General features: G+C 32.0%; 1 protein-coding gene across 1 annotated transcript; it reads right to left on the bottom strand.

The window, feature by feature from the left end:
• Positions 1-2,657: 2,657 nt before the first annotated feature.
• Positions 2,658-4,116, bottom strand: LOC126699569 (glucuronoxylan 4-O-methyltransferase 3). Its single transcript, XM_050397469.1, has one exon. It carries the CDS (start codon positions 3,791-3,793, stop codon positions 2,906-2,908), a length of 888 nt encoding a protein of 295 aa, XP_050253426.1. The 5' UTR covers positions 3,794-4,116; the 3' UTR covers positions 2,658-2,905.
• Between the last annotated feature and the right edge of the window lie 8,546 nt (positions 4,117-12,662).

The raw sequence follows: 12,662 nt of genomic DNA, 5'->3' as shown, positions 1-12,662 counted from the left end.
GCCGTAATAACTCAATCCTGCTGGACCTCCTTTTGAGCCAGCCGTTTATCTCTTTTCTCAGTGGCCTATTGTGGGCACTATTTTGCTTTTACTCATGGGCTCCTATGTCCCTTTGGGCTTTTCCTTTGGACATCTGTGGTCCGATTGCTTTTCTTGGGTTTCCTCGGTCCATTTGCTAATTCCACACTCCCATGGGCTTTTTACTAACTTCATTGGACTTCCCCGGCCCAATAACCTTATTCTTATCTTTGGAGTTCATGGGTCTGCCATAAACTCCTTACTTTCTTAGTTTACAATTGCCTTGGGCCTGCGGCGGCCCTTTCTCACTTTTCTACCTCATACTCTGCCCATGGGATGCTACTTCTTTCTTTCCTGGCTTCTTTGAGTCCGCTTGCCTTTTCAAGACCATTTATTCATTTGTTGGGCTTGTGATTCATTATTCCTGCCGCTTAGGCCTAATGGGTTCTTTGCTATTTATCTTGTCAATTCTTTGTGGCCCTCATTATTGGGCTTTTTTGTCTGCTGGGCTTCCACAAATGGCCCTCAACACACTATTATGCAATTCTTTTGGTATCTTTTAGACAAGAGACCTAGCTTTGGCATATGGCTTTATCTATACCATACATGTGCTGATGTGCATCTTATCTTGTCTCACGGATGTGAATTTGGTTCAAACCATTCAATTTTGCTTTGACCCATTTATCTTTCCTCCTTTTCTAGACTTTTTGCTATTGGGCTTTTTATAGCCATCTGTGAACACTGGTTTTGGCCCATTCAAAATAATAGAATGGTAAAATTTGTAAAATTTAATATAATCTATGACTAAATCCAGGATAGACAAACGAAGGAGTTGTGCAAGTTGATTCAGGCAAATTTCTTGAAAGTTTCAGCATGAACATGGGGTGCATTACAAATGGAATGGCTGAGGTCTTATCCCAAGAAAGGACCATGAAAACTTGATCTTTCTCAATCCTTGTCTCCTTTGTGATTTTTTTTTTTTACCATAATGATGATAGAATGGTAAAAAATTTCCATCATACAAGGTTGGACGACAAACTATGGTGGTTGTTAATTTGATTTGATAATTGTTCAACTGTGCATGTCACGTTTTTGCCTTTTTCTATGCTGTTGTTGGGGATGTTATTTGCGAAGCTGTTGATGATTTAAAAAGGAACCCGTGATTTGCGATCATCAGATGAATAATTGTTTTTTTTTATAGGATCTTAAAATTAAATAATGGTTACAAATGATTATTCCATTCTTATCTATTTTGATTACTAACTGATTTTTTTTTTTTTTTTTTTTTGAGAGAGAGATTACTAACCGATATTCTATAATGAAATTTTCTCAAAAAAAAAAAAAAGATATTCTATTATGAAATGTCCCACTTTAAAAGCTTAATAACACAATTTTATAATTTTTCTAACTAGTCCTTTATCATTTGAAAAGTCAATACTAATTTCCTTTTGATTTATTTGAGTTTAAATTAAGACAGGTAGCTTTTTTTTTTTTTTTTTTTTAATTAAGACTAAAAACTTTCAGTTTTAGAATTTAATAACTTTTTCTCTTTATTTCCATGATAATATTCCCATAAAAACTTTAAAAAAACAAAATGGGAGAGAAAATATTAATGAACCAATGTAAAAAATATTTGAATTTATATTGTAAAGATTGAAGGTAAATATATTATAAAACCCATTATAGCTACATTTTTACTATATGACTTATTCGTATCATAATGAATTCAATATAGAGTTTATATAGTAGAGAATCATTGGTTCACCCTATACTAATCCAAAGGCTAGTTTGCTAGTTCAATAATTACATAGGCTTACAATAAATTCGGGTCTCTACCAAAACTAACCAAATTTTAAGGTTTAGTTTGTTAGAATTTCTAATTTTTAGGGTTTAATTTGAACCACCTCTGAAGAACAGGGTTTAAAATGTAATTTGGTCTAAGATTTATTGACATCTGTGCCTATTTTTTTCTCAATATGACAAACCACTTTTCTTTAGCCCTACTGATTAGTTTTATTTATTTTTTTATTTTAACATAATAAGACATTCTTATTTTGTTAAGAACTTTGTAACTCAATTGTGTGTGTGCATTTGTTTCTTACCCAAAAAAAAAAAAAAAATTTGCATTGTCTAATCGTATTTAGGAGAACCAGAATTTGAAATCCCCATACACCACTTTTTAGTAACAATTGGATTTAAAAAATAAAAACACACTGTTGTTTTTATAGTACAACACATTGTATTTCTTATTGAAAAGCAGGGGGACTATATTCTGATCACTTTTTCCTACTCCGATTCTATGTTCTCATCAATTCCTCATCCAAACATAAGGTTATGTACATAAAAAATGATACTTTATCCATTGGTAGAACATTTTTAATTGGGAATGCCTTCTGGTTTTTCTTTCATATGGCAACTTTTGAATTTAATTAGAACCCCACTATCAGTTGCCATCTTTTGAAGTTTCATGTGCATAGAACTGTGGTGGATCTACTAACCCCAATTTTATACCTACTACATTTATTGCTAAGAAAATGTAGTTATAAGTAGTTATAACTACTACATTGAATAAAGAGACACAATTCCCATTTCCCAGCAATGCAATTAGTTGGATAGTAAACTTTTTCTGCCCAAATTGGTAGTAACAAGGACCAAAGATGGTCACCCCATATTATGTTTATTTAGTAATTCTCAGTAGTATAATTCATCCAATAAAAAATTTGTAACAACTGAAAAAAAAAAAATATATATATATATATATATATATGAAAGGAAAATCCCAGCTCCAATTCTCTCAAGTACTAATAAATCTATGACAAAACAAGAATTGTGGTAAAAAAAATACAGGCGAAAAAAAAAAAGGACAGATAGAAATAGAATGAAACCTCTATGGACAAAAGGGTCTACCAAGGCGAGCCCTGTGACTTGGGATAGTGAAGTGCCTTATTCTCCCTTCTTGTTCTGTCAAATACCCTTCACAAAGAAAAGCCTTAGAGAACTTGTCCTCCACAACTCTATCAACATCATGCACAAACACATCAGTCTCACCCTCCTCTCTATTCCTAGCCATCAATCCAGCTGTGTATATAGCACTCATTCTTCCTGGGGCATTATCATGGTACCCAGTAGGTGCATCCACCATGATCAAGTCCCATTCTATGTCATACACTTCACTTGGAAAGCCTTTGAGTGCAAGTTGGCATTTTGAGAACCTTGGATCACTCACAACTTTGCAGTCTTCTTCCATTCCAATCTTGATGAGTTGGTCAGCTTGGTGAACCTTGGTGTCATACTCAACATGGTAGGACTCTAATGTGGGCAAACGTTCAAGGATTTGCTCGATCCATGACTTGTCTTCTTCTAGGAAAACCGTGCGGCCACCATGGTTGAGTGAGGTCCACATGAGACTGTCATGGCCTAGGCCAAAGACTAGGAAGTTACATGGTGATTTTTTGGCTAGGATTCTTGCTGAAACTGAGATTTCTTTGAAGGTTTGTTGTGGGGTTATGTTGGTTGTTGCATAGTGGATGAGAGCATTGGCTAGGGAAGGTGGGGTTTTGGAGCAAGTTTGTGATAGGGGTAAGGATGGACATGGTGTTGTAGTTGTTGATTGTGATTCTTGAGTGGTGCTTGTTGAGTTTGAGAGATGGGTTTCTGAGATTGGTTGCTGGGAAGACGAAAAACTTGATCTTGTTACTAAGATGAGGAGCAAGAGAAAGAAAAAGCAGAGAACGATGAGCTTGAGGTTGATTGAGAATGGAGTTTTAGACTTCATGATGGTTCTTGATGGCCTTGAATTTTGTTTTTGGGGGAGAGAGAGAGAGAGAGAGGGATATCAAAAAATGGGTTCTTTGAGTTTTAGGTATATGATTTTGATCTGAGGTTATAATCAAAAAAAGAGGGGCTTGAGTCTTGAGGAAGAGGAGACAAGAAATTATTTGATTCTGTTTTTAGTGGTGAGAAATGGAGTGGTAGATGAAATTTGGCTACGTGTAAGACAGAGGACTATAAGGTCCAACGTAATTGTCACACTGGGGCAACAGTTTTCCTTTTCATATAAAGGATGGTTACAACCGAGGCTTGTGATTCAACTATATTTTGATCAAGGAGATGGTATATTCATTGTGAGTTAGGAGTCCAAATCTTCTGTCCCACTTTTCCTACTCCACTCTATGCTCCACCAATAAAAACTTGCCACATGTTCACCTAACTAATTAAATACTACAATTATTGACTTATTAATACTATTATTATTAATTAATGGTAGTAATTAATTAGTTAGGTGAACATGTGGCAAGTTTTTATTGGTGGAGTATAGGGTGGAGCAGGAAGAGTGGGACAGAAGATTTGGACTCGTTAGGAGTCCAAATCTTCTGTCCCACTTTTCCTACTCCAGGACTTTAGGTTATAGAAGAGGTGACTTGAAAGGGAAGGGAGGAGACCTAAGCAATGATTGTTTCTAGTATATGATTTTTAAATCTTTTTTTTTTTAGAGATGAAGCAAAGAAGGTAGCTTTGATGTTGACATGAAAGCCACTAAGGTCATAAAACATGGTTGGTAGATCTACAAGTGTTTTTTGAATTATTGTGACCAATTATTATTTCCTTTCTCATATATTGAAGATGTGATGTAGTTGGAGGTTTTGATGATAAAAAAAAAGATATTGCATTGTGATAAATTAATGCCTTTGGAAGGGATTCGTTTGCTGGCTTTGGGAAACAAATATCAGGTTCAAGAATCGAAAAGGCAAAAGAGTTGTTAGCTTTAATGTCTTTTATTATAAAAAAGTTTTGCACCTAATCATGAAAGTGTTTGAATTTGATTAGGTAATAATAATACAGAGCACGTCTATTAGGACTTAGGTAATTATATTATTAAAAGCACTCAAAGTATTATCCATCCCCTCTTCCTTATGTGTTTGTGTTTGTTTCTAAATGAAAAAAAAAAAAAAAAAACAACAACAACAAACTCTAGGTGTAAATCTTGTACCTTAAACATGTATTATCTTGTTTTGTTTTTCTAAGGGGAAACCTACATTTATGTAGATTCGTTGGTTTCGGTGAAAAAACTTATATGAATATAGTTTTTTGCCTTTTCTTGGATTTGGTAGTGTCAGAAAAACTTATTGGTTAAAAGAAAATTATCTCTTGATTTACCTTATATAGCTTAGCGTGAGATAGAAAAAAAAAAAAAAAAAAAAAAACAATTTTGTTTCACGCCAAAACTTAACAAAGAAAGTCAAACAATAATTTTCTAACTTATTTTAAGGTTCCTATTAAAAATAGGAAAATGAAATAGATTTTTTTTTAAATTTGAAAAATTATTCATCTCCCAAAAAAATGTTATTGTCAAAACAATTGGAGAAAGTGTAATATATTGGGTGTATGTGGAGTAATTTTTTTCAACCTAAGATATCAGCTGCTAGATACAATTACAAATTTTCTGACCTAACCCAATATACCAATTTACTCTTTTACGCATGCAATATTCAACCCCTAAACTCCACAAATTTCGGGGTCAAAATCAGGTTCAAGAACACAACTGCTGGTGTGGTGTCATTGTGACCCCATGTTTAAGGTAGAAAATAAAATATCAACTAACAGTCAGCAGCCAATAGTGTAACGGTATGTATTGCTTTCTAGTCTTTGATGGACCTTCAATTATATTCATTAATTCTCAGTCTCTTTCAAACCGTAAACTAGTGTATAGTATATACAATGATTAAACCTCAGTACACACATCTATTTTTTTTTTTTTTCTACATTAATCTGAAGAAGAAAACATTTCTAAAAATCCTTATTATGTCAAAAGGCTTATGTTTTTTAGGATTTTTTTTCCCACAAGTTATTATCATTTCTCAACAACCTTCACTGTCTCTCTATTATGTCAGTTTATAACTTTTTTTTTCACCTTATTGTTACTTGAATGATTCTTGGGAAATTGTTTGATTATGGAATTTATTATACTTATATTAATATTTTTATGCTAGCACTACCACAAGTTTCACAAAAACTTTTGACTTTTTCATCTAGAATTTTGACCCAGTTACTTCAAGTCTTCAAATATATAAAGACTACTAGACAGAAGTTAGTTTAAATATATATAAATTTGGACAAATTTTTGAAAAATAAAATTAAATGGGGAAATTAAAGGAAATTGTCTAAGCTTGTCATTTTAACTTAAATCAAACGAAACTTACACAATTCTAAACTCTATATTAGCTGACATTATATGAACCTAATTTTTGTTTGTTATCAGGCATATTTTATACAACTTACACAACTTTTTTTTTTCTTTTCCAGAAATGAGAAAATGTTCAGTTTAGCACAATATGCAACAAACTAGCATCCATAATTTAACAACAATCTTGTGTTTAAAGTTAAAACACAAGATTTTTTTTTTTTTTTTTTAATTCTTCAGCAAAATATTCTTGCACATGTCTGAAAAGATTTACACAACTTATTATATTATATTATATATATATATATATATATTTTTTTTTAAAGGACTTATTATATTATATAAGTATAAACAAATTAAGAATCTTAATCTGGTGGATTCAGTTCCCAACAAACATGTACGACCTAGTTATTATACTGCTCTTTTTTTTTTTTTTTTTTTTTTTTTTTAACCCTCACTAGTGAGCATTCTCATCAGGTCTGCCAAATGCCAAATATTTGGCATTTGGCACACCAAACACCAAAAACAGCCTCTCATGAGGTGTGCTAAATGTCTCAAAATTATGAGACATGTTACAGTACGCTCTCAAATATGAGAGCGTACGGACAGAAATGCTATAATTCTTTTGATTATTTTATTTACTTTTCTCTTTCCTCCCAACACACATCTTTCTTCGTCTGCAACACAGCTCTCTCTCTCTCTCTTCTCTTTGGTCTCAATCTCTCCGTTGCTCCCTATTTCTTTCTCACTTTCATTTTTTTTTATCTCTCACTCTCTTCCTCTCTCTCTGCATTTCGGTATTATTGCCGCAGATCTGATCCGTCTCTGCACCTCTTTCTCTCTCGCTTTTTTTTTTTTTTTCCTATCACTATCTCTCTCTCTCTTTCTTTTCCTGTCACGAAGAAGAAGGCGATTCCGATCTGAAGCAGAGCTTGCCGATTGAAGCTCGCCAATCTAAACCTCTGCTCGCCCAGGGGTAGTCGCTGATCTTTGCTCGTCGTCCTCCACAGTCGCCGATCTTTGCTTCTTGTCATGAAGAAGAAGGCGATTTCGATCTAACGCAAAGCTCGCCGATTAAAGCTCGCCAATCTGAACCTCTGCTTGCCAATCTAAAGCTTTGCTCGCTCAGGGGCAGTCGCCGATCTTTGTTCGTCGTCCTCCACAGCTCTCGCCGCCGATGGTTGGTTGAGTTTGGTCATTGATTGATCTGTTGGGTTGGGGTTTTGTTAAAGATTTTAAGTTTTTTTTTTAATTTTGTTGAAGTTTTTGGATTTGAAATTTGTTGGAGGATCCAGTGATTGTGGTTGTAAGTTGTGGCGGTGGTTGTAGCGGTGGCTATTGGTTCTTGGGTGGTGGCGACTGTCACTAGCTGTGCATTTGTATATTTGCTGGGTTTTGGGTAAATATATTATTTTAATGTGTAGTAAATATTATTTTAATATATAGAATTGAAGAATAAAACATCTGATAAATGAAATATTGTAAAAGAATGTGCTAAAATGATAAAGTATGTTTTTTGTGTGTCAAAATTGCATTTTTTATGAGAGAGCTGATGAGAATGCTCTAACTTGTTGTCTTGTTTTTTTTTTTTTTTTTTTTGCTGAATTTGTGACTTGCTGTCTTGTTGATTCTTGTAACACTTGCCATGATATTTGCAATTTTTGCAGTTTCTACTCTCCAATTAATATCAATTAATATTGCATTGGATCCAAGCCATCCATCTTTCACGGCGTAGGACTCGGAATTATTCTACAACCTGGAAAGCTACAACACCTTGAAATTTGGTGCAGCTTGGAATGCTAACATAATTAGTGAATTGATTAAACAACATAAAGTGTATTTTCACAATACTTTTTCACATATAAATATTTTCACAACACTTAAATAACGTTACCAAATGGGCCATAATTTATATATATATAATAATAGATGAAGTTGAGAGAAACTCAAATTAGAGTTCCAATTTTGTGCCATGTGTCTTAAATTATTTGTTCTTAACGAGTTTTATTTCTTAATTTTAAAATCAAATTTTGGATCACATTATAAATATTCATTCAAGTGAGTTATTAAGTACAAAAACCAAAAATTCTAAAATAAATGAATCTTTAAAAAAAAAATTGCTTCACAATAATTTTTTTTTTTTAAAGTATGGACAATTTACATTTTATACCTAATAATATCCTTACAAAATTTTTTGAAAAGTTAACAAAATATAAAAATGACTATTAATAGTATTTAAATTATATATATAGAAATTATATTATGCATCTTATTGTATATCTTTAAGTGTTTCTATGCATATGCATAAGGTTACAAGTTAGTAAATATAGTAAACCAAAGTTTAGAAAAAACTCAATTAGAATCAAAATTGGATTTTGCTTTTGTTAGCTTTTCATACAAATTAAATTGTTTATATTTTTGTTATTATTTTTTCTCTGAACTAATGAGCATATTTTTTATACAATTTCTATTCAGATATTTTGTATGCGAACATATTGAACGTATCAAACTTTAATTGAGTTGAACGATCTCATTCACCTATCCACATTCAATTTTGGATACTATTTGATCAATTTATTATTTTATTTTGTGTTGTATTTAGTATAATTTCATAGACAATAATTGTGAATTGATATTGTATATATAGTATCTAATAGTGATTTTCAAAATTATATACGTAATAGCAATGTAAATGGGAAACTAGACATAATCAATATTATGAAAATTACAAAGAAAAACTATTTTAGTACCTCCAAATGTCCTAATCAAACTATGTCTTATATATTTAATAACCCAAGTTAACATCAATAGTACTACTATAATTTATCATTCCCTTGTGCAAATACGGGTTACGTACCAGTACATATAAATATAATAGATATCGAAATTTGCATAATGTATATATTAATACTTAAAAGATGGATCCAATAAATCTCTTTACTTAATTTTTTAAGATAAGAATTATCCCATAAGTAAATTAGTATCGTCATTTTTGTTGTGAGACAGAAAAGAAAGAAGACCATTACTATACATATCATGCTGTGGGGCAAACTTGGCACGGTTGACACTTATGATTGTACTAACTTTTCTGTTTTAATTTATTAGTGTTTTCTTCGTGCAATTATTAGAGACCCCTATAGTTTTCTCAAAAATAAAAATTAGACACTTTTAGGATCTATTTGGATACCGCTTATTGTTGAAAATTAAAAACATTGTAGCAAAATAATTTTTAAATGTGTGAATAATGCCGTGGGACCCAATTTTAAAGAAAAATTTGCTAAAATTCATACTTACAGATTTTATGAATAGTGTACGAGACCCACACAAAAAACGCAACATCAGCACAAACGCAAATGTGTTTTGTTACTTTTGTATCCAAACTAACACTTAGCAGAGCAATATTAGGAACACAAAAAATTTCAGAACTTTTACCTCAACTCATCATGTGGCGAGTTATGAGTGGTGGATGTGTGGACCCACCATTTGACCTCCACCATTCACAGCTTGCCATGTGACAAGTTGTGACAATAGTTGTAAAATTTTTTGTGTTACTAACATATTTCATCTTAGCATGGTACTTATTATGCCTGATAAAAACACGACATTCATGCTACGTGTCAACTTGAAATATAACTTGTCAAAATAAAATATAAATTAAGTCTTTAGAATTTGGTTGAGAACATGCATTCTTAGAAAAATACTAATTTTTAGCCTCAATAGCCTTTAACTAGTGAAAATTATCTTTTACGCCAGCTTTTATATAGCAAACCACATGTATGTGCCTATGTGGGTCTAGGGGCGGCCTATGCATTGAAGGGCTTAAGGCGAAAAATGAATTGAGGCATTTTATATATTTAAAAATAACTTTAAAAAAAATAATCTAAATATTGCTTAAACTCTATTCTCTCGTTAGATGCAAAATTACTAATTAATATGAACCACTTAGAATTTTTCTTTTACGGGTTTCATGAATAGTGCACAAGACTCACACAAAAAACGCAACGCCAGCACAAATGCAAATGTGTTTTGTTACTTTTGTATCCAAACTAACACTTAGCAGAGCAATGCTAAAGATACAAAAAATTTCACAACATTTACAACAATTCATCATGTGGCGAGTTATGAGTGGTGGAGGTATGGACCCACCATTTGACCTCCACCATTCACAGCTTGCCATGTGACAAGTTGTGGCAATAATTGTGAAATTTTTTGTGCCCCTAGTATTTTTCTTCTTAGCATGGTACTTATTATGCCTAATAAAAACACGACATTCGTGCTACGTGTCAACTTGAAATATAACTTGTCAAAATAAAATATAAATTAAGTCATAAAATGTAAATTAAGTCTTTAGAATTTGGTTGAGAACATGCATTCTTAGAAAAATACTAATTTTTAGCCTCAATAGCCTTCAACTAGTGAAAATTATCTTTTACGCCAGCTTTTATATAGCAAGCCACATGTATGTGCCTAGGTGGGTCCAGAGGCGGCTTGATGCATTGACAGTCTTAAGGTGAAAAATGAATTGAGGCATTTTATATATTTAAAAATGACTTTAAAAAAAAAATCTAAATTTGCTTAAATTCTATTCTCTTGTTAGATGCAAAATTACTAATTAATATGAACCACCTATAATTTTTTTTTTAGAATGTCTATAGACGCAAAAAATTTGACAAAACATTTTACACCTGTTGATGTGATAGATTAATAGTGGTAAGTAAAAAAGTGACGTTAGTGGTAGACCTAAATAAGAATTAGTAAAAATTTGTCAACTCAATTGTTGTGAAAAATCTTGTGAAATTTCGTGTATTGCTCTTTTTTTTTAGAAGTGCTAAATTCATAACATTTTCACAACAAATTTTAGGTGTTAAGTTATTACTAGTTCTAATTTGAACCCATTATTGAAATTATTTTTTTAACCACCAATAACAGCTAGTAACATCCTACTACTTAAAAAGTATTGTGAACGTAGAATTTCTTTTTCGTAAAAAAAAAAAAAAAAAACTATTTTATTTATTGGCTAATATTTGGGCTTAATTAATAATATTAAAATGAAAGAAATAGCTCGATTGGTTAAAATTAGGAGGTCTTTTTTTAACCGGGACCTTACACGATTGCCTCTCTTACTTATATGTTAGAGCCAGCTGTGTGTGGGTCTCGCTGTGAGATCCAAGTATTTGTAAGAGGCCATCCAACATTAATCAAAGACATTACAAATTTATACTCTTTGTTTTGTGGAACGTTTAAATCAACTAAGGCCGATTTGTTGTACTAAATTATAATTAAAAAAAAAAAAAACTATATCGGTTTCACATAAATGAAACACTTTTTTTTCCTCAAGTTCCAAACTTACAAAATTTATCATCTAATGCAACACTCCTAACCTTGAGGTGTGATACATAAATCCTTGTAATCATGTTTTAGTTGTGAGGACTAATAGGTTGGGAAAATACTCTTTTCAACAACTATGAGTCTATATAAACCCAAAATTAGGCCTACCATCCCAGAATTCAATACTTTTAAATTCTCCTATTTCTTGATACATTTATGGAATATATACATCTTTCTTTTCACAATGCATAGATTTCGCATGATAGTTAATCTCATACTTTATGAGGAAGGGGATGCATATCTTCAATGTACAAGATAATTATTTGACTCAAATAACTTTTTTAGAGAAATATACACAAATCCCTTATAGTATTATCATAAAAACATAGAATCTCTTGAAGTTTTAAGTTTAACGCTCAACCCTCTTGATATTGTTAAATATAGAAATAATTAAACATCAATGAAAGTAAAACACATGAGTAGTTCATATAATAACACGTGTTTATATTATTTGTACATAAATCAGTACCATAGAGGGTTTTTGGTTGTAGTATGCGCAAACTCCCAAAAGTCAAGTATTAAAATAATATTATGGAGAATTAAGTTTTTACATTCAAAGCTCCATGATTATGTGTTTTATGAGGAGACCACATAAGGTTTCTTTTAAAACTATTTTTCCTTTCCTTCTTATTTTTAATTAGGGTAAATGCTAATGACATACCGTGAGATTTGGGTTAATGTCAATTAGGTTCAAAACTTTTTAAAATGGGATAATTACACATAACCCACCTGTGGTTAGGGTGAAAATCTCTGCCTACCCGTGGTTTGAAAAGTATCACTTAACCCACCTGTGGTATGTTCCCGTCAATCTCCGTAACCCACCTCAAGCTCAACCGTTACAAAAACACCTCTTAACACCAAAACACAACATAATGCGAATCAAAACACCCAAAACTCCGAAAATTTTCAACACATTGCCTCCCTCAACCCTTTGGCTAACTCCTCAAAAAAAAAAAAAAAAAAAAAAAAGATTGGAAACCAAAAAGCGTAACATAAACTACATTTGGGAATCATTAACAACATAAACTGCTGCCAGCACCACCATCACCACCACCACCACCACTACCTTCACCTC

Source organism: Quercus robur, chromosome 9 (genome assembly GCF_932294415.1).
Source record: "Quercus robur chromosome 9, dhQueRobu3.1, whole genome shotgun sequence".
NCBI classification, from domain to species: Eukaryota; Viridiplantae; Streptophyta; class Magnoliopsida; order Fagales; family Fagaceae; genus Quercus; species Quercus robur.
Note: the sequence above shows the minus strand (reverse complement) of the source record. Positions and strands in the feature narration are given on the sequence as shown.

What these genes read in the sequence shown, in the direction of transcription:
- LOC126699569 (XM_050397469.1), bottom strand. Translation starts at nt 3,793, where the DNA reads ATGAAGTCTAAAACTCCATTCTCAATCAACCTCAAGCTCATCGTTCTC.